This window comes from Staurois parvus, unplaced genomic scaffold (assembly GCF_062004578.1).
Source record: "Staurois parvus isolate SC_StPar_1 unplaced genomic scaffold, SC_StPar_1.0 ptg000024l, whole genome shotgun sequence".
Taxonomy (NCBI): Eukaryota; Metazoa; Chordata; class Amphibia; order Anura; family Ranidae; genus Staurois; species Staurois parvus.
Window position 1 is genome coordinate 884,794 of NW_028317820.1, and position 23,473 is coordinate 908,266.

The following is a 23,473-nucleotide window of genomic DNA, read 5'->3' on the forward strand; positions in this document are numbered from 1 at the left end:
GACACAGGGAAGTAACAAGCTTCAGGAATGATATAATAACAATACAATTTATTATTAGCCACCCAAATATACAACGCACAGTAAACAAACCAACCTTCCACTAATCTTAGTATGTGCAGGAACACAGGCATAGTCAGGGCTGGAGAGGTGGAATGGTCAGGCCGGCCATATGATTCTGTTAACGACCGTCTGGTGGTACCTCTAGCAGTCCTCAGGACACGATTCCCCAGAGTCTAAGTCCCAGTCTGCTTATTCACCAGGGCCCCTGATGGTGGGGATGGACTTGGAGCAGACAGGAACCAGGTCGCGGCCCCTGAGTACACCTGCTCGTGGTAGAGGGATCCGCCAGAGGTATATACTGATGTAAAGAGGCAGAAGGTGTGAGCAGGGATGGCTGGATCCGTGCAGGATGGATGGATGGATCATCTGGGTAGCGTAAGGCGTAGTCAGGCAGGCCAGGTCAGCAACGTGCGGGCAGCGAGGTACCGAAGGAGCAGGCAGAGAATGGTCAGGGTCACAAGCCGGGATCAGTAACTCACGGGCAGCACGGTACAGAGGGTCAGGCAGAAGGATGGTCAGGCAAGCCAGGGGTTAAACAGGAGACGGTCAGCAACAATGCAGAGGTCGGCAACAGCAGATAGGCAGAGGAACAGGAACACAGGATACCAGGTACAGGGGCTCATGGGCAACAACACCAAGGCACTGACTGCAGGCCTGGCCATTCCTTAAATACACCTCCTGCAATCAGCCTCGGGTGATGGTTTGATTGCAGGAGTGAGCTTCTGGCTGCTGAAAGCACCCGCTGGCCAGCCCTGATACTGCAGCCCACATGGCAGGTGAGTCCCACCACCAGTGGTGAATCCATTCCTGAAACAAAGCTTGTTTGGCTCTCCTTCTCCTGTGGATCACAGGAGTGCAGTTTGTCAGGATAGTCAGGATCTACACAGATACCTGGAGTTGGCTAGCTCAGCCTTTCAGCAAGCTGCTGAGAGTCTGAGCCAGCCTCTCCCCCACCACAGCCCGGTCACTGCTCTCGTCTCAGAGCGGGAGAAGAACAGAGCGATCAGCAGTCTTTATTCGCTTAGTTATCAATGTAGAGCCAGCAGAGGACAGATGCAGCATCAAATCGATACTGTATCCACCTAGGTAAGTATGATTTAAAAGAAAAAAAAATCATACTTCTCTTTTAAAGCCTAACTCCAGGAGATATGAACATTCTCCCGTGCAGTTGGGCTGTTCACACACTGCAAGGGTCACTTGCTCATTTAGGTCTAAGGGAGAGTAAAAATACTTTTGCATATGTAATCCTGTACTCCCCCAGCAGATGTCACTCATCCATGCTCCAGGGGTGGAGCTTTCCTTGATGTCCTTACGTCTGATGCAGGCTATGGACCCTGCATAGGTCTTGATTATATCAGGATCCTAGACCGTTAGAACATGGAGGAGTAGGTGCTCTGAGGACTGGTGTAGCAGTGTGGAGGAGCAGAGGATTGGGTGGGTAAACCTACTTTTCCATGCCCCCTAGACCTGAATAAGCAGTTAACCCTTGCAGTGCAGGTTCAGCCTCCCTGCAAGAGCAAATTTTCACTTTTCCTGGAACTGGGCTTTAACGTGGCTCTATCCATTGAAAATTGTAGACCGAAAACTTACTTCTAGTTACTTGGTGTAGGTCAGAACAGACAGTCCTTATTCTCCATCCATTTTAGGTAAAACTATCTGTATTTTTATCCCAAGGGAAAATAGACGTTCATTGCTTCCTAGTCTGGATGTCTGAAATTCACTGCATGTTTTCTGCATATATTATTTCTTTGTAGGTGGGATACCAAATGCTTTCAAAACAAAAAAAAACGAGAACATACCTTTTAGTTTACTACAGAAAATGAAAGAGCTTACACAGAAAATGCCCAAAATATTAAAAAACATAACCAGGGCTCACCGATCTGTGGAGATAGGAGAACAAGACTTTCACAGCATGTGTGCTGCATCCACAGAAGTAGAAAGTCTCTTTAAGTGAAGGAAATGCCCATTTAGACATTAGTTACTGAAAGAAATGTCCTTTTTGTAAGATGCCCCCTTTATTCCTGTTCTGGTTGCAACTCAAAGTTTTGGAGATGCTTTGAAGCACCAAGAATGCGACATGGGGTATAATTTTTTAAGCAAAGCAAACGCAATATGTAAACAGGACTGTAAGTTCACCATTTTATTTAGTGACAGAAGCTCTGATTGACATTCAGAGTGCTCTAAAATTTGTGTAAATGAGTCCTTAGAGTGGGATTGGTTTCAACAGGTGTTGCTGATAAATGCCTAAATCTATTATTTTTTAACTCAAACATATTGCTTTTTTCTGCAGCTAAACCCAAGTTCGTTGAGCCCATACAGTTTACACTATCTGACCATGAAAAAGTAGAAATATCAGTTAAACTACAGAGGTTTTATCCTCAGGAGATGGAGGTGACATGGTTCTCTAAAAGAGGACAATCTGAAGAGGAAATTCCAGAGGTCATGAATAACAATCACAATTCTGGAGATACATTTGATCTGGATAGTAAATGTACAGTTCCTGGAGAATTATTCAAAGATCCCACATATAAAGTCATTGTGAGATGGAAACATGAATCCATGGAGGAACCACAATCCTGGGAGATTTCTGCAAGAGGTAAGGACTTAGGAATACAGTTTTTGTTTTACGTTCTGGACATGTTGTAAGCCCTACTGTGGGATTCCTTTCTTATTTAGTAATTTACCCCCTTCTATGTTTAGAGGTGCCAAACTGAAATGAATGTCAGAACCGAGAATTCTGAAAGATTTGGATACATTTGCTTATAAGCCATCATGCCATGGAATTGTATTTCCAACATAGCTTTGCAAAAGCTACACACTTCTTGACACCCAGCCTGTGTGCAAAATATAATGTCCTGCTGACATGATGGGATCCAGATAGTTTAACTTTTTAGTCACTACTTTAATGCAGACTTTACATATACAGATGATGTTCTTCTGAATTTCCTGGAGGTCAAAAGACTGCCTGTATCCTAGTCTTCATGGTATCTTTGAAGACTGAATCTGTAATAACTGGAACACAAGGCAGCTAAGGAGTAGCACAGGCTGGGACCAAACTAATTTGTAAATTAGAACTACAAGAACATACTGTATATATATATATATATATATATAAAAAAAAAACATTATAAATGTAAGACAGGTTCCTTGTGGCAGCAAACCGTATATTTTATTCAATGATTAATTTTACTTGCTTGGTGCATGGATTAAAAAATGATGATATTGTAACTCTCAATGGGAATATGAAAGCACAAACTTATGGTCACTTATTTGTCAGTTTTCCTGTGTAAAGTCTAATGTATTTCCACATGTATCTTTGTCCCTTTTTCAGACCTCCCATGGCATCCAAAACTACAGAGATTCGCAATAGAGAGCATCTTCCAAGATGACGAGGTTCTCTTACAGTGCCGGGTGTCAGACTACTTTCCCAATGCTCTGGCTGTGAAATGGTTTGAGAGGATAAAGGGCAATCAGGACGTGGTAGAAATTTCCAGTTCTCAGAAATACAGAATTCCAGAAATCTCATCATACAGGATGGAAAACAAAACTATCTCTTCTACAGCGGTTTTATCTTATAAGAGGTTTGATTTGTCGGAGAAAGGAGTACAGTTTATTTGCAAAGTGGAACATCCAACCCTGGATACACCCATCCAGACCAGTATAGTACAATACAGAGATACAGGTAATTATTATTATTTTATCATTTAATGTGTAAAGTCTGGACTATTTCCCATTCCCACAAACCAGTAATGAATACTTTGGGTCTAATTTGCAAAATAGTGATCAGAAACATCCACTCATGTGCAGAAGTATTACAACAACAGAGCGTCCCTCTTCCATGATTTGATGTTTTCGTGCACTTCTATTCATACTTTAGTTGCTTCAGAGAGAGAGCAACCTTCAGCTTTGGCCCTAAGAGGCCTAGACCCCACACAAGTCTCAAGGAGCCTCTCTGGCAATGCACATTCAGCCTCATGCACTCCAGCTATGTACTGCAGCACTCAGCAGGATCTCTGAGAGGAGGAATCTGAGATTCTCCCAAACATCTGCATACACAATGGAGGTTCTCTTTTCCATGATTAGATGTTTCTGTGCACTTCTATTCATACTTTAGTGGCTTCAGAGAGAGAGCAACTTTCAGTTTTGAGCCCAAAGGGTCCAGACCCAACACAAGTCTCTAGGAGCTTCTCTGGGAATGCACAATCATCCTCATGAACTCAGGCTATGTCTTGCAGCACTCAGTGGGATCTCCGAGAGGGGACATATGAGACTCTCATACTGTAAGTGTTTGCATACACAAACGAGCTTTCTGTTACTTCACCATGGGGCTCCAGTCCTGAGAAGCATGCATCTCAGTGATGTCACACTCATGCAGAATACCCCAATGTGCAACACCCTACAAACAGGGCAGTCTTAATAGCATCATGGGCCCCTGGGAAAAGTGATGTACTGGGGCCCCTACCAACCTGCCCCAATTTACGCAATTACTCTCAAGAATTAAAGTATATATAGTTGATAGAATGAAACATACATATATTAGTACTAATCAACACAAAGGGCACAGTACAAGGGGGGAGGCAGAAGTAAAGGGGAAGTCAGGAGGACACAATACTTAGATAAGCAGAGCACAGTACAGGTTCTGGGATGCTGTCCAGGACATCCCGGGACAGCTTAGTAAAGTGCATGACTGTCCTGGCAAAGCCGGGACAGCTGACAAGTATAATATAATGTAAGATTATCATGGGGCCCCCATGCACCTGGTGCCCATGCAGTAAGACAGCCCTGCCTACAACCAGCACTTACTTCATTTCCCCCAGCACCGGATCTTTGTTAGTACCACTTGATTAATTGGAAGCTTCTTTACATGCTCAGGAACATTTACTGAATCATTCTCACTTCAGCTGCATTGCCATCGAACAACTGTGCTTGATGCATCTCTGGCTATTTAGCAGTTTTTCTCCTTTAAAGGTTCTTTAAAACTTCCTAAAGGAATGCAATCTCCGACCAAAGGACCTTTGTTGCTACATTAGGGTGGAAGGAATGGAAGCAAACTTAGAGAGCAACCCTTAGGCTACTTTCACACTGATCTGCTACAAAAACACAGAAAAAACAGCAAAAACGCATAGGCGTTTTTACCGCACTTTTGCTGCACTTTGAGTGTTTTTTCAAGGACATGTGACTTAAAAACTACTCCAAAAATGCTTCCCAGAGGCGTTTTTGGGGAGTTTTTCAGGCATTTTCTATTGATTTCAATGGGAAGAGGCATTTCTGGGGCGTTTTTTTTAACTCACCAAACATGCCCTAAAGATGCTGCAAGGAGGAGTTTTTACAAGCACAACGCCTGAGTGTGAAAACATACATAGATATACATTCACATACATAGGGAAGCAGTTTTCTTGAGCTTTTCAGGCGCTTTTTTTAAAGCAAAAACTCTTCAAAAGCTCCTCAATGTGAAAGTAGCCTTAAGCTGCTAATACTTGGCAAAAGAGATATGAAGTATATAGAATAACATGCTTATTCTATTGCTGAGCTTTACAGATGTCATACAGTTTTGAAGATATACCAGTCATGTGCTGAATCCTAACAGCAGTGGATGTCTTTCAGAACCTACAATTCTACCTTATATGTATTTAGTTGTAAGGAAACCATTATATTCTCTGTGCATTAACATATAATATGGTCTTCAATTTTCTTTTTTATATTTCTCTTACTCTTCCAGAGGCTCCAACATTCATTTTAAACAACATCCAGGGCCCCCGGACATGGTTCAGCGGGGAGAAGGTCACTTTATATTGTGCTGCCTCATACTGTAAGGAAGGCACTCAATTAATTTGGATGGTGAAAGCAGCAGGTGTAACTATTTCTGAAATAGGCGAGGATGGAACAGATGTAAAAAGCGGCTCTCATCAGTCCTCAGGCTATGTGGCTCACAGAGAAAGAACTGAAGTATTTGATAAAGAGGGTCTTCATGATGTCACCTCCTCTCTAACTTTCACACCTTCCATCTCTAAACACCAAAACATATCCATCACCTGTAGGATTCTCTTTGATGGAAAAGTGAAGGAAAAGACTTTTCAACGCCAATATCTTTATGGTGAGATTTCACTTTTGAAATTATTTTGTGTGTATTTACTTAAGAAGGGCTAAAAGTATTTGACTGTTCTGTCAAATGTTTCTTTATCCACAAGACATACCTTCTGAGACTCAGTCTGTATCAAGAATAAGGCAACCTGCTGACTGGACAAAATCAACAGGCAGTTTTACTCGCCAAGAAGGCACAGAGGTTAAATTCAATGTAGTTTTTATGCTCCTTGGCACATACAGTACAGAAGATGTTATCCTGGCTGCATGGTGAGGCTGGGAATGGAATATAGTATATTGCACTACCTAGCCAAAAACCAAGAAAGAAAATAGAGTGAAATATACCAAAACACAAAATGGCAAATAATAAACAGGCTGCTTGTGGCAGCGCACTACTTTGTCATGTTTGAGTTCAAGCTTTGTGCGAAGTATGCAGGAACTTTAAAAATGGAAGTTTCCATGGTGTAGATATGCCAACAATGCACAAAAGCAATGAATACATCTATTTTTTGCACAAACCAATGGATACATCTACTTGGATACACCTATTTCTATGGGCTTGTTCTAGTGATCATTTCTCACTTTATTCCAGCAAAACCCAGTGCACCCGGTCCTATAAAACTGTCTCTGACTGATTGTGGAGAGGTGTTGTGCTTGCTAGACATTGAGGGATTTTATCCCAGTGATATCCAGATGAAATGGAATGACAAGGAGACTTCAGAACCAAACAGAACATCTCAGAACAATGATGGCACCTATAGTGTCCATAGTGAATATAAAGTTCCTGGGAGATTCTTCAGTCGTCCAGGCTCTGCTGTGAGGGTGTCCTGGAAACACGGCTCCATGGAGGACTGGGAGAGCAGAGAGATGTCTGTGCGTGATCCAGGTAAATGATCAGATCCAGAAGTTACTGAATAAAGTTGTTTTTTTGCATGAATCACAAATGCAATTATTTGAGTTTTATGTTAAAGGAGTCTGCCTGAACAAAATCAGAATAAGATGTAACAAATATTTTTAGTGCAATGAAGTTATAATTATTTTAGTGTATATAAGCATTGATTAGAGAAGCCTTTCGCAACCTGTTTATCCCAGAGGAACCCGTTAAGATAACTTTCAGGTCTCAGGGAATCCCTGCTAAAATGAATTCATCTGAGGTCAGTGGTGTGACGGGAGTCACTTTGGGTGGGGGGCCCATGGAACACAGATCACTTTGGAGAGGTGGGGAGACCCCTGTCTCAGCTCCCCATATCCCTCTAATGTGTAAGTCACCCTGTGCCTGTTAGGGGTGTAGGGTGATATGTCATAATATTGTGTAGACATGTATAGGTGGGGTGGGGGGTTGTGGATTGTTTAATGCCATGTGGTTGCATCCCATTGTTCTATTGTGTGAGCAAACTATTATGGGATGTATGTGTGTGTGTACTGGCTTGGTGGGGGGTGTCTGCTGATGTGTCTCTTGTTGCTAGATGTTGTTTGCCCTGCCCTGTGTCATTATGCAGGGGGGGGGGGGAATTGTTCCCTTGAATATATATATCTTGTATCTGTTTCAAAATAAAGTAGTATATTTCCTGGTTTAATACAAGACTGGTGTTGTCTAGTGTTGTATGGTCAGCGGTGGTGTCTGTGGTCGGTGTTTGGACAAGGAAGCGGGAGTTTAACGGAAATACCCAAGTGCAGTCGGGGTTCGGTTCCGTTACAAGTGGGAAGGATGTTCTTCACTTTTGTGGTCAGTGGAAAGAATGACTGCCTTGCCCCCCCCCCCTTACAGTAGTGGACAGACAGCTGAAAAGATTATTGATGCCATGCCACTTTCTGTGCTAAGTATCGTTGGACCTGGAACTCTGCAGGCACTATCAGAAGGGAGGTCATTGAACCCACTGCTTGATGAACCCCCAGGGTTTCATAGAACCCTGGTTGAAAATAGCCCAATCATGGTGAAATGCGTCATTAAGTGCGGCTATGATGCAAGGACTGTAGATGAAGCCTGTGTGTTTCCTATCGGATGGAGTTGATTCATGTGGGGTGCGGCCCTGTGCTTACTATTACTGTGGAATAGAGAGTCTGCTTAAAATGACGTTGGTTTGAGCAGAGACCCAGATTTTTGTTTTTTTCATACTAACAGAATAAAAAGAGCAGACACTATCAAAGTTGTCCACAGCAACCAAATTCGAGATTTAATAAAGTAGTCATTCAAAATGAATGTATCCTGCCATATCTCCAGTGCATCCCCAGTTTACCATGAAGGGCCCACCATTGCCCTTACTTTGTCCTCCCCATACATCTGTACAAAAGTACCATTGGACAATTCTATACGGCAGTCAGCACTGGCCAGTATTTTACTCTTCTGGGAGCTAGCAAGTAATTCAGTACTGCACACATCAACTAGACTATAAGGCAATCACCATGTAGGTGTAGAGCGAGGAACGCTGGCCATTTTAGATTGTAGTAATGAGCTGGAGCATGAAAAGTAATAAAGTGTAAAATAAGTCCTTAGGTTCCTTTAAATCAAACAGTGACACCATCAGCAGCTAGTAGACAATTTCCCCAAATGGATATTAAAACTGGCCTTGTATACAGTATATACCTTAGTGCTAAAACCCAAAATGTGCAAATAAGTAAAAATGTCTACATAAATGCCTGAATGGCATGCCTAGAGTTTTATTCCACAGTTTACAAGCAAACCAAAAATTCATCAGGTGTGTATAAAATTTTGTATAATGAGTCTATGGTATTCAAACTTCTTGCTGGTGATTGTAACTCAATGTACTGTATATCCTTGTGTATATATTATACAAACATATAGTTAGTGGATAAAAAAACATATATAAAAATTAAAGAACTGATCCCACCATCCTCGGCAGGTGTCAGTGGAGATAGCTGACTACATAGTTTCAACTCTTTCTCACAACATACAGTAAAGCTTTCCAGGTAGCCATCTATATATTTTGACAGCATCTCTGCTGTCTTTCCCAAAGTGGGACACTCCTGAAAAATGAGCTACTGTTAAAAATTTAAATTTTAACACTGTGTATAACAGTCAGGCATTTATACCATTTTTAATTAATTACACGGTCTGGATTATAGCGCTGTAGTGTATACAGAGCAGTATTAGGGTGGCATGATCAGTGGTGTATTTAGGTTTTGTGCTGCCCTAGACAACACAAAAATAGTCTGCCCCAATGGACACCGACCAACACCATCCCCCCTTCCCCCTCCTGTGGAGAGAGTCTGACATTGACTAACAACACCCCTGCCCCCCACTCGGGAGAGCCTTCCACTACCCCCTGGCAATAGAGAGAAAGACACTCATCTGCAAAGCTCTGGACATCCCTGGGAATGGGTGTCAGGCTCTAGATACACCATCAAGCAGTCCGCAGCCTCTCTTGGATCCCAACTGGTTCCCATGACACGCATGTCCCTTCTTTCATCCCTTCTTCTGAGGGGAGCTGCTGCCCCCCTAGGCAAGTGCCTTGTTTGCCTTGTGGTAAATATGCCCCTGGGCATGATAGCTCCCAGGACAGTGAAATAGGATGGATCCTAGACGGTGGCACATACAGCATCAAGTCTGGGTTTGAGTACATTTATATGGCAGTTATTATAGGAGAAAAGATAGGTGGATAAACAATTTTTCAGTTGAATCGGCAGTAATCATTTTTTAAAATATTGCTTTATTTTTGTCACTGACATTGATATAATTATCTTCTATTGTATATCTCTGACATACAGAGTTTCCCTGGAAGCCGAACATACAGAATATTTCAGTTCCCAATCTTCTGATTGGCAGAAAGGCTACACTGAAGTGTAAGGTCTCCAATGTATTTCCTGATGTCCTGAGTGTGAAGTGGCTAAAGAAAGAGAAGGGAGGCCAGGAGTTATTCCCTGTGATCAACAACCAAACATACAATATCTCGGATCTCCGACTGGAGAAGCAGAAGGATAACACATTCATCTACACAAACTGTTTAATGTTTGAACCATCCATCAACAGAGAAGAGGGGGTGGAGTTTATCTGTCGGGTGGAACATCCCACTCTAGCAGAACCGGCAGAGAAGAGCACAGGACCTCTTACTATAAAAGGTGACCATCCATTACCTCATCCTGTATAGCAAAGCAGACTAGATTTCCAAATATGTTGTCATTCCTCTCTGGAAGAACATAGGTTTTGGGTTTTCATACTGCCAGTCAAATTCTTTAAACCAGAGGTGACTTCAGAATTTCCCACAAACTGTGGAGGATCTTTGATCGGGTATGGGAACTATTGATTAGGACCCGATGGTGTATTACAAAACATTGCACTGTGCCTCTAATATAATTTGTTCTGAGTTAACAATTCACAATATAAAGACTTACAGGATATGTATCCTAATTATAGGAAGGACTCAGGTGGAATGTATTAGTACTGGTAGGAGAAGGACTGTAAGGGAAATGGCAGAATCAAAACTCTGTATAGTTAATGCTTATTGAAAATCTAAGCATAGTACCTATACCTCATACTAGCCTTTGCAATGAGCACAGCTATCAAAAAATTTATAATACTGTTTAATTAATACTCACTGAAAACATAAAGCTAATGAAGAAAGAAGGATCAGAAAGAAAAGAGTGACCCTGTGATCTCTAATATTACATACACTCACCGGCCACTTTACTAGGTACACCTTTCTAGTGCCACACCATGACACCACCACCACCAGCCTGAACCGTTGATACAAGGCAGGATGGATCCCCCACATCATGACACCACCACCACCAGCCTGAACCATTGATACAAGGCAGGATGGATCCACCACACCATGACACCACCACCAGTCTGAACCATTGATACAAGGCAGGATGGATCCACCACTCCATGACACCTCCACCAGTCTGAACCATTGATACAAGGCAGGATGGATCCACCACTCCATGACACCACCACCACCAGCCTGAACCATTGATACAAGGCAGGATGGATCCACCACACCATCACCACCAGCCTGAACAATTGATACGGCAGGATGGATCAATGCTTTCATATTGTTTGCGCCAAATTCTGACCCTCCATCTGAATGTCACAGCAACCTGTCTACCCATTCTCCTCTGATCTCTGAACTCAACAAGGAGTTTTCCTCCACACAACTGGCGCTCACTGGATATTTTCTCTTTCTCGGACCATTCTCAGTAAACCCTAGAGATAGTTGTGTGTGAACATCCCAGTAGATCCATTTTTAAAATACTTAGACCAGCCCACCTGGCACCAACAACCATGTCATGTTCAAAGTCACTTAAATCCTCTTTCTTCCCATTCTGATGTTTGGTTTGAACTTCAGCAAGTCTTCTTCACCACATCAAGATGCTTAAATGTGTTGAGTTACTGCCATGTGATTGGCTGATTAGCAATTGGTGTTACCAAGCAATTGAACAGATGTACCTAGTAAAGTGGCTGGTTAGTGTATAAAGCAATGAAGATGTTGGTTACAATGCTACAAGCACCTGTGCCCTGAGGGAAACCAACAATAGTCTGGATAAATGGACTGACTTGGAGGCCATAGTGAAGCATGAAAGGCTGGATAACCAATCTTTAGAAGAAAAGGTTAATAATTTAAGTTAGGTTAGGAAACATTTAGGTTTATCTGTAGGGCTCCAGAGCCAGGACTCATATTAGGATTTGCATTATTAACTGCATTTTTCAGTGGTAGGTATGAACATTTTAATTTTGTATTTGATGAATGTAGATACTAGTTCTTACAAACACACTTTCTACAGTTTTTGTTAGAAATTCCCTCTTTTACTGACCCCATCGGATATTCATAATGTGGCGATATATTAAATATCTCTTACGTATAAATCTGTATATGGTCTGTTTTGCAGGCAAGAAGGTGGCAGCTTCAATCTCTCAAGACAAACACCAAGATTCTTCTCCCCAGATCACTCCAGAATTGTCTGTTGATGGCTCTGTTCCTCCAATTCCTCCAACAGGTCAGTGCGATGACATTTTACTATAGATTATCCATGTAGTTCTGTGCCTTCTACTGGTATAGTTAAATAATAGGAAACCATCAGGACTCTTTTGGAACAGTTTTTGATATGCTACTTCACTACTCACAAGTAGGAATCTTTAAGTTTATGTAAAGTTTTTGGTTTCATACAATAAGATTTTGTTTTGTAGAAAATCATTCCCAATAATGATAGTAGGCGCAGGTCAAGTGAGAACAATGCTGATTCACCAATGTACGCACTGGATATCAGAGTGCCATGAATGGATTTGTGTACAAAATTCTTCCATTAAACATTAAAAAGTTATAATAATATATAAACACAAAAATATAAAATAGCTCTTTCCATTTTTTTTTTTAATATTTTGGTGTATTTTACTGCTATTTGAAGAATTTTATACAATAGGAAATAAATAAGGAGTCCAAACAGCAATTTTAGAAATTCAAAAAGACACCAACACAGGCAAGCACCTAGTATTAAAAGTTCAAGCATTGCTATTTCCAACCCCTTTGTTTCTAATATGTAAGATACTTTAGATACCAACAAAGGTGCATATTTTCTTAATATGTAAGCGAGGACATGGATTGGTAATAACGGGAAAAATCCCAGAGCAGAGCAGTTTACTGCATTAATCATTAGCATTGCATTAATACAGAACAAAAACAATTAAAATAATAAAGGGGATAATTAATTAATTTTCTAGTTAGAATTCTACTGTTAACCATTTTATTTTTTCACAAAATATGCAAAGTGGTAAAGCCCAATTTTGATTGAATCCAGAAGTTAGATGTTGATCCTGACTGAACAGTTGGTTGCAGGAAAGAAAATTGTTCCATCTATGGACGACTTAAGACTGTAAACTTTGGAGGGAAGATTAGTGGATATAGAAGTATACAATGTATTCCATAGAAAATCATTGTTTGACTTTTAATTATAAAGAAGTTCTTTAGGGAACTGTACATACTTAGAGTTTAAAGCAGACCTTTGGATCTCATCCCCGCTGCATACTGGGAGAGCTGGGTGCTTCAAACACCACAAGATTTTGCTTCAGGAAATATGGAGATGTTGGTGCATTAGGAAGTTGCTTCCATTTTTTAACCCAATTACTACCTACTATATCAGAGGCAGAGGCATTTTCCATGCATCACTTTTATTAGAACGTCCCACTGGGCATTGTATCCTCATAATATATGCACCATACATGATGGTTGTTTATGTATTTCCTATTTACAAGCTGTGTGTTATCTATGACTATGATTTCATTGCCTCAAGAAAATAGTCAGCAAGACTCTCGTCTCCAATTTCCACAGGATGTATCTAAGACTGACACTGTTTTTGAACCGACAGGTATGGGTGATGTGTTTTTATTGCTGGTTAATCATTTCTCCTTATGGTCTTTAGTAATAAGAAGATCCTGAAGGACATCTTATGAAAAGTATAATTCCTTCAGCTGTCACTAAGAAACAATTGGTTTTGTAAGCTGATGTAGAGCTGGCTCATCAGCATGTTAAACATTAAAAACTGTCAAAAAAATCTTTCTATATTTCTTGAAAATAAACAAAGGGACATTAGAAGGCACAGTAAGGATTCAACCCTTATGATGTGAAGTTTTTTGCTTTGTAAATTTCCTGGAATATAGTGTAAAAACAGCTCAGGACAATGAGATAAGCAGTAAGCTATGCTGGAATAATTGTTTTCAGCAAATTGTTAAGTCATTTTCTGCTTCAGAGTTATCTTCCTTATTAGGCAGATAGGGGAGGTCATTATCCCCATCTCTCTGGGACTCCCAGTCTCCGGGTCTTCTCCCAGTCAAAACTCTGGGCTCACTTCTTCATAGCCTCAATACTGTCTCAGGGAAATTTTATTTAAGAGAGTTCTTTCTTTTCCAAGTAGCTCCAGGCCACCACCCAGGGAAACCTCTGCAACACCAGGCCATTGAGATGACAGAGACCAAAGTTGGAGAGCTTTTCAGGAGAAGAGCACCCAAAAAGTCCGCACTGCATCACTGCATACCAGCCAGCAGGCCAACTAACTGATCCAAAACATTTACTTTAAGCGAGTCAGCTTCTGCAGAACAGATATTACCTGGTGCACCTGTATACATCAGTTCAGGCCTATCCAAAATGATTTCCCTGAATTCATGACTATTTGACCTTACTGCCCTGAGGAAACCCAGACTCCAGGACCACACTGTAGCATTCCAACCAGTCTTCCACCTTCCAATCCAGGAATATTCCAAACTCTCAGGGCTGTCACAGTGGACACAACATGGTGACCCAAGTCCTTGACATATACAGACACGAAGAGCTTTCAGCATGACAGTATCAGATTAGACTACAGAGTCTTCCATCACACAGGTGATAACATTACTTTTCTTGCAAGATTTTCTTATCCTCCTTTCCGAATAACAAATGTCCCAACTGATATGTAGTTTCAAAAGTAACAAGCCTTTACTGAGTTAAAAATCTTCAAGACAAACAGAGATGTGCATCCTTACACAGAAAATAGTGCTTCAGCGCATAATTCCTCAAACAATAAGCTATGCTTCCATAGAGAAAACTGGTGCTAACATAATCGTTGTCTTCAGAAAGGTATTCCATACTTGGGGAAACTCTGCGCTCTGCACTCTTACCCCAGTCAGGGCAGTGCTGCTCCTCCAGAGGGGAAGCAACATTCCCAAAAGAACCAACATGGTTGCTGTCTTCTCTTCTCCCAGAGTGAAAAAGTGTTCCTTCTCACGAATCCCCTCATGCACACTGCCCCCTTTCTGTTACGCTGCCTGCTCAAATCACATAGAAGTTTGGTGTCCAAATGTGACACAAAACTCTTCAAAATGGCACCCAGAACCCACAGCCACAGCAGTGGATGCACATCCCCTATAAAACAGTTCTACACTAGGAAATAAGGACATATGGAGATATCTAGCGGCAGAAGTAAGGCCTACTCCAAAATCTCACAGTGGGATACTAATACCATGTTACATGCTTCTCAATTCAGAGGGCAGATATCTGATTGCTTAGGCATTGTGATCACTATGGATTGTTACACTGGTCATGGGGGTGTCAAATATCTTGAGACTTGAATCACCAGTGGTCTAGCTGTCTGGCCTGATACTAGCATATGTTATGTTAATCCTTGCTGCAACAAATAGTACTGTTTTTTAAAAAAAGGAAACCCACAATTAAACTTGTTTATTCAGCCTGACTGCTGCTTTCTGTTCTCCAAAAGACTCCACCCACCCTACTACATAACTAAGCCATGTGCCTGTCTGTGCGATGGGCACTATGGCAGGGGAGGGAAGGCGTGCACTGAGGAAGGAGAGTGTAGTATGTACACTAGTCTGACCGCAGTGCCAGCCTCCAACAGATTTGTGTGCCTGTTTCTGGCAGGTACATCAATCTAGAGCAAACACCAGCAATTTTGGTGTGGAGACCCAACGGAACTCTAGAGTCCCTAAGACACCCTTTATGAATTCCCTTTATGGATTCCATTCAAAATGTCTGTGTTTAGAATATACAGCTTTGACAGTATTCCCCTATTCAGCATACAGCCAAGGACAGACAGTACAGAATTGTCATACCTTTTTTGTTCATCTTTTGCTTATCTCTTTTTTATCTTCTAAAGTGTAAATGATGGATTACTGTATAGATTTATGTAGTATAGTAAATTGTAGCTCAAATATTGGTTTGTACTTTTTAAATTGGTATTCTGCAATTTCTGTTTTTGTCTGTCAGATGAGGAGACATTCATGGTTGGGGAAATTCAGGGACCTTGTCAGTGGTTTCATGGGGAGAAGCTAATTTTGCATTGTGCAGTGTCTGATTGTGCTAAGGACACCCGAGTGATATGGATGGTGGAACAGACAGATGGAAGAGTAGAGGAAATATCCAACACTGGAGGCAATCCTCTGATAGACTCCGGTTACATGGTATCTAAGGAGACAGAAAAGTCTGATAGAGATGGACTGCTTAATTTAACGGCATCACTGACATTAGTACCATCGGCATTCAAACACATGGGAATAATTATTGCCTGCAAAATTTCCTCTGATGGACAAACCGAGACCAAGAAATTCCAACCTAAGCCAATATACGGTAAAATAACCGCCTGTATTTATGTATATGTTTCTGTCAATATTGTTTGTTGGAATACCTCATTTATTTAAGTGAATTTGTGGTCAGGCTATAGCCATAGTTTTACATATTCTTAATCATCAGTGAGTGAGCTTTAAAACACACCTTTACTCCTGTAGCCTCAGGCACTGTGGAATAATTAATCCTCAAAGCTCATAATAGAGGTGCTGAAGTTGGTTTTAGTGATTTACTCGCAGTACAGCTTTCTCTGCTTTTACATTGACTAAAGTTAGAAGATTATCAATATCATGGCCATGGTTGTCCATATATGAGTTTGTTCGAGACTGCTGGTCTTCTTTTAAAAATTCATATTGCCTGGCTATGTATAGTGTTGATTCAGAAGTCAGTTGAGTCAGAAAAGTGTCGGAATTCCATTGTCTTGATCCATCCAGGTCAACAACTCAAAGTATTGAAGAAAATATACTTGCATGGAAGCCTAGCAACTATCTTTTCAAAAGTTATGGTCACCAATGACATCCTTCATGAATATCCAAAGTCATTTCACGTGCAATAGGGAAAGAAATGGCATGGGTCAAAGGGAGCATGACTGCCATTATTTGGAGCACTGTACAGAGTGGCAAGTCAGATGACTGGAGATCCGGGCCGCTGCTTTGTATGTAAAAGCACTGGTCAGACTCTCCAGAGAGCTGCCAGCACAGAATAGGTACAGAATAGGGGAATCCTTGCTGCAGCACATAATACATTAAAAAAAACAAAAGTATACATTTATTATCGTACATGCAGTTTTACTGAGCTACAGTAATACATGCAAAAGAAGCATAATGCATTTAATTTAGCCTGATCTATATGTATTTGTATTTTACCTCTATTATGGCTATTATAACACTGTTAGTGTTATTTTATTAAAAAGTAAATGAATAATGGCGCAAAGGGGAAAGAAACCACTGGGTGTTCTAAAAATCAAATTTAAAAAAATGCTCTTAAAGTTTTTTAAAGTTCTATGAAAGAGTCCTAAGAACAAAGTCCTTCAATATACGGTAATCACATACATCAGTGGCAGCTTCACCAAGAGACAGGAATGATCTGCAAAGTCTAAAGGAGGACAACAGGGGGTGCCAACTAAGTGCAGTATTAAAAGGCTGTTTATTAAAAAAGACAATTGGCAACTCACTTTTAAAAAAAAAAAACAAGATTCACTCATGTATAGATGCCTCTCTGGGATGGTAAGCCTTCTGGTAGATTCCTCCACGATGGATCTCTCCTTCAGCTGCCGGCTCAGTGGAAAGATGCTGTTAAGCCAAACCTGGGGCAGCACAGTGGCTAAATGGTTAGCACTTCCGCCTGGCAATAGTAGGATTGTTGGTTCAAATTCCAGCCATGGCACCACCTGCCTGGAGTTTGCATGTTCTCCCTGTGCATGCATGGGTTTCCTCCCACACTCCAAAAGACATTCTGGTAGGCTAATTGGATCCTAGTATGTGTATGTATGAATGTAAGTTAGGGACTTTAGATTGTACACCCCCTGAGGGTTAGGGAATTATGTGAATGTACAACATATACATGTAAAGCACTGCATAAAATGATGGTGCTATTTAAGTACCTGAAATAAAATAGTAATAAGTCCTGGAACCACCCTGGAGCGTACATGGGGTGCAGGAGCGGAAGTGATGTCACACTGGGGAGGACCTGTGGCACAGGGCCATGGTTACATGTTTTGGAGTGTTTAAACTTCTTTCTCAAGCCATCTTGAGAAAGGAACTTAAGCATTTTGAAAAAACGTAGCCACACCCTTTGCCACAGGTCCTGCCCGGTGTGACGTCATGTCCATTCCTGCGCCTCACCTGTGCTCTAGGGTGGTTCCAGGTTCGGCTTAACAGCTTCCTGCTACTGAGTTGGCAGCTACAGGAGAGAGCCATCGTGGAAGAATCCACCAGCAGGCTTACCATCCCAGAACGGCACATTTACATGATAAGCAAATCTTGTTTTTAAAAAAAGTGAGTCATCGATTGTCTTTTTAAAAAAGAACCTTTTATTACTGCACTTAGCTGTTATTTTATTGACCCTTATTAAAAAAATCAAGGTAAAAGTCAATTCACAAAGAGGCTATCACCCCTCTAAAGAGCAGCAGCTTCTGGATGGTGATAACTGGAAATGTTAATAAGGAGGGGGAAGAGAAAAAGGAGTCATTTGATGTGAGGTAAACTAATTAGTGAGAAAATGGGGCTTTTAACTGATTATTTCCCTGGTAAACTAAAGATTACAGATCCTGGTGACTTTTATTTTTTGTGAATGGAGCATTTTTAGGGAAAAATGATCATGAGGACAAATAAGTATTGGTGTTATGGTACCTCATCCAAGTTAATGAATCAAGCCTATTGAATGTTTTTAATGTCTACTATTAGCAAAGCCGCAAATCATGGAACCTGTGAAGACAAGTCTATGTGATGGTGGGGATGTTCTCTGTTCTCTGAACCTCCAGAATTTTTACCCCAAACATATAAAGCTCAGCTGGAGATCAGGAGAAGAAAAACTGAAGTCTGGAGAGAAGTTTAAAGAGAATAACGATCATACATATAATGTGCACAGTCATTGTACTGTCCCAGGAAATCTCTTATTAAATCCCAACTTCACCCTCCATGTGACCTGGGACCACAAATCCCTGGATGGACAACAGTCACGAGTCCTGTCCTGGAGAGATCCGGGTAAGAGTCTACTTCTGGATCATAGCTTGATTTTCATTTTTGTCTAATGTGCATCACATGAAAATTAATATATTGTTTAAAGTGATATTACACCCTCAGTTTTTTAAGCTTTTCCAGCAGCTGATTTAATCATTTACCAAGTATGCAGCTTCTTGATCTTTAATCATTGCCTATGTTCCTGTTTAATCTGATGCAATGACTGCTGCCCCAGGTTTTCTATTAAAAGGTGGCTCCTTTCTCTTGCAGGATCCTATGGAGACCCTTATAGGCAGGGACTGGAGTTGTTGTGGGCATCAATAGAAACACCCAACCCTATAGCTTAGCATGGCAAGGCATTCCTCTGCTCTTCCCTCCTCCTCCCTTCTCCAAGCTGACTAGAGACTGCACTGTCCACTGCTGACTCTTTCCCTTGAAGACTAGAAGTTCAGGGAAGCAGCCCTGAAGGAGCAGGAGCCAGCAGCATTGAACGATATATACTGAAAATGTTAGGTTGAGAATCTTAAACAGTTTATTGGGGAATGTTTATTTTATTGAACTCAATGTGTTAAGCTTAAAAACGCTGAGGGTTTGGCTCTGGTTTATTAAACTCTGTATAACAGTTATCATCTAACGGAAGTTCTCCATCTTCTTAATAGTTAAGTAGGAAAAACAATGTTATCACCTCTTGTACCGGTGGCATCTTATCCACCAATTTACCAATTTCTGATTATACTAACAAGCTGAAATAACGCATATTCATGCCATGACAGTGAAAGGGAGGGACACAGTCGTACAGCTAGTTTTGTTCAAGAGAATACAACATACATGTTTATGTTTTGCCGATTGTGTGGTTTTAAAAACTAGATAATAGCATTGGTACAGTGTATTGTACATGGACTGTTGGAGAATATTTGGGGTCTTTGATGTTTATAATCTACATGTTGTTCTATAAAGGTCTATCCTGGTGCCCAGTGATTGAGGAGGTCCCCATACCCCATGTATTAATAGAGCGACAGAACACTCTTCAGTACAACATCTCCGGATACCTCCCCGATGCTGTGACGGTGAGCTGGTACAGGAAGGAGAAAGGATCCCAGGAATATGTTCCTCTATCACACAATGAGAAGTACCAGATACCAGACATCCAGTCCCAGAGACAGTCCGATCACACCTATTCTTGCACAGCCAGACTGCTGTTCACACCGTTCGTGAAAGATGGAGAATCGGAGATCATGTGTAGAGTGTCCCATCCCAGCCTGGAGAGACCCCTAGAGAGAATATCTGGACCTTTACAGGTGCAGGGTAAGTGATCCATGGTTTGTGGCAATTAATATACATGCACACTCAGCAAATGAAAATATAGATAGCGGTCTATGTATAAGAAATTTGCTGTGCAGGTGTCTTAAAAGAGAAGTATGGGGATTTAAAAATATAAACAATCATACTTACCTAGATGGCTGCAGCACCGATCCCAGCTGCATCTGTTCCTTGCCACCTCTATGACCAAGAACTGAGCGACCAAACACCGCTGATCCCTCCGCTCTCGGTTTTTAGCCTGCAGAGAGCTCATGACTGTCAGTCACCAGCTCTCTGCTCTGCCCCTCTAACGCTCACTGGAGAGCTGGGCTGTGGAAGGGACAGGAATGGCTGGCTCAGGCTCTCGGTGACTCGCTAAGAGGTTGAGCCATTTGCCGGTCTAGGCTTCTGGGTGGATCCCAAAAGTATAGCCAAAATAGAGGAGTATAGCCAAAATAGCTTTTGCTATACTTCTCCTTTAAAGAAGAACTCTGGGATAGGCCAAGAAAAAACACCAATTAGTACACTACACTACACAAAACACTAAACAGTTTAACATTTTAAAAAACCTTACCATTTAGGAGAAAAATCTAATTGAATTCTCCTGACCTCATCTCTGTAATTCATAAGATAACAGCATCTTCTCTGTAAGGAGGAGGTATAACAGCTGGGATGATATCATATCATCTCCTCTTTCTCTGCTGTAAAAGGAAACTACATTTCCCATCAACCACAGGGAATAGTAGTGTGGGTGGGTACACTAGGCGGGTACATGTTGAATGTGTCTGAGAGTCTCGGTCCATCCACCACTGCAAGTGGGGCTGAATGACATCTCTCCTTCCTGGAGAAAGAACTACAGAAGGGATGTGCTGAGACCAGTGGCTGGGGGAATAGGAGGCATATCAACACTGGTTCTACAACCAGGAAACCAAAAATAATTAATGGTTTGATTTGAAAATGAATAGAGTATTTCAGAGCAACTACTGAGTGAACCAGAAGATAGATGGCATATTCATTGAAGGTAGGAAATCAGCAACAAGGACATGTAAAGAAGTTTTTGCCCGGAGCTCTGCTTTAAGAATTCGCACAAACACAATGAATGGTTGTTGTATTGTTTGTAATATGATTGTCCTCTATGATTGTCAGTCTCACCTAGTGGCCAGAATGTGATAATGTTTTTGTTGAGGTATTTCGGAAAAATACCACATTATGGCCCTTAGATGAAGCTGGTGATCATAGGAGATGAATATATTACAAACAATACGGGGACCATTCATTGTGCAAATGCATCTGCACAGCAAATTCTTTATAAATAGACCCTAAGAGTCCGGTCGCACCAATACGACTTTGAAATTGTACGACTTCCAGTGAAGCCGCACTATTTCAAAGTCAGATGTCAGGTGCGACTTGAAAGACATCTGCAGCTTGCAAGACACAGATTTCTATGCAAGCCACACCTGAATTAGTGCATGCACTACTTTCAAAATCACTTTAATTGTGGACAATAGGGTGCAGCTGGCCATGGGATTTGAAACACTTTTGTTTTACTATTTTTATTAAAACTTTCATGTTCTTTCAGCTAAACCAAAAGCGAGGAAGCCGATAAAAGCCTCTCTGGGCAGTGGGGAGGTAATGTTGTCTTATGTATTGGAGATGTTCTATCCCAAACACATCCAGATTCAGTGGTGTTACTGGTCAGGAGGGAAGCCGGAACATTGCCCATCTAAGGAGACATATACACCTAATTTACATAAAGCATTCAGTGTTACCAGTAGATGTACCATCCCTGAGAATCTCTTACACCATCCAGACTTCAGAGTAAGAGTGACCTGGAGGCACGAGTCCATGGAGGAGGAGGAATACAAGGAATTCTCTATAAGAGATAAAGGTAAGAGAAATAAACTTATAGTATATTAAGGAACTCAATATTTTCCTCCGTAAAACAAGAAAACAATGGGAGGTAACTGAGTATACTGCTCATACCAGAGGATACAAAGTTATAAATCCTAATTATTTTATATATAACTGGGGTGGAAACATTGCTAAAACAAACCTTAACGCTTGGTTCACACCTACAGTCATGGCCAAAAATATCGGCACCCCTGCATTGCTGTCAGATAATACACAACATTGTCCATAAAAATGTTGCAATTACAAATGTTTCGGCATTCTCATGTTTATTTCTTTTGTTTGTATTGATATGACACAAAAAAGTGGAGAAACAAAAAGCTAAATCTGACACATTACACACAAAATCCCAAAAATAGACCGGACAAAATGGCACCTTCTCAAAATTGTAAGAAATAATTGCATTCCAAGTTTGTGATGCTCCTGTAATTTGTAATTTTCTTTTTTTATAAATATTTATTAATTTTTCAGTTCATATACAAATCTTTTCAACATCTCCACTAAAACAATTATCAAAAACGTATTTTCTCCCCACACAACCCATTTCCATACATAACTTTCTCCTCCCACCATCCCTCCCTCCATCCCCCCATCCCCTCCCCCCCCCACGCTCCCCCCCCCCCCATTAACTCCACATAATTCTGTTGTTCCTGAACCCAATTCTAAACCAACTTCCAGGGATGTTATCTCTTCATATATTTCACCTTTTCTCTATATTCTTCCCATCCTTTCCATTTTTTATTATACATCTCCAACTTGTCCTCGTGCATATAATACAATCTTTCTGTCCCAGAAATCTGATTTACTCTACCCATCCAATCCTCCTCAGTTGGCACCTCTCTTTTCTTCCAGAACCTGGGTATCAGGCTCTTTGCTGCGGTCAAGTAATGCCATATCCCCGAACTCTTATATGCTTTCACTGAAAGTTCTGAGATATGGAGGAGGCATAATTCTGGATCTAATCCTATATTGATTTTAGTAATTTTCCCTATCAAATAAACTATCCTTCGCCAGAACACCTGTATTTCTGGACACTCCCACCACATATGATACCACGTGCCCACCTCTCCGCAACCTCTCCAACACATCTGTGAAATTTCCATATTCATCTTGTGCTCCACGTTGGGGGTAATGTGCCATCTATTCAAACACTTATAGTTTATTTCTACTTCCCTCATACTAATATTTTTGTGAATTAATGTGAACATTTTCCTCTGCTCCTCCTCCTCTATTTTTCTTCCCATATCTCTTTTCCATTTCTCTATGTGCATTAATTTTGTGTCTGTGTCAAGTTCCATTAATATCTTGTGTATTTTTGCCATTCCGTGTCTACCATTTCCCTGTGACTCAAATATTCTTTCAAATGGATTCCAGTCTTTT

At 41.1% G+C, this 23,473-nt stretch overlaps 1 protein-coding gene across 1 annotated transcript in view; it reads left to right on the forward strand.

Moving 5' to 3' along the window:
* LOC149472050 (uncharacterized) overlaps positions 1 to 23,473 on the forward strand; it is a 481,288-nt gene that overhangs the window by 407,715 nt on the left and 50,100 nt on the right. The window contains exons 12-19 of the mRNA XM_089693277.1: positions 5,780 to 6,154; positions 6,734 to 7,027; positions 9,868 to 10,218; positions 11,989 to 12,096; positions 15,849 to 16,208; positions 18,611 to 18,910; positions 19,844 to 20,191; positions 21,765 to 22,073. Of these exons, the coding sequence (XP_089549403.1) occupies positions 5,780 to 6,154; positions 6,734 to 7,027; positions 9,868 to 10,218; positions 11,989 to 12,096; positions 15,849 to 16,208; positions 18,611 to 18,910; positions 19,844 to 20,191; positions 21,765 to 22,073 (2,445 nt within the window). The remainder of the gene's footprint in view (positions 1 to 5,779; positions 6,155 to 6,733; positions 7,028 to 9,867; positions 10,219 to 11,988; positions 12,097 to 15,848; positions 16,209 to 18,610; positions 18,911 to 19,843; positions 20,192 to 21,764; positions 22,074 to 23,473) is intronic.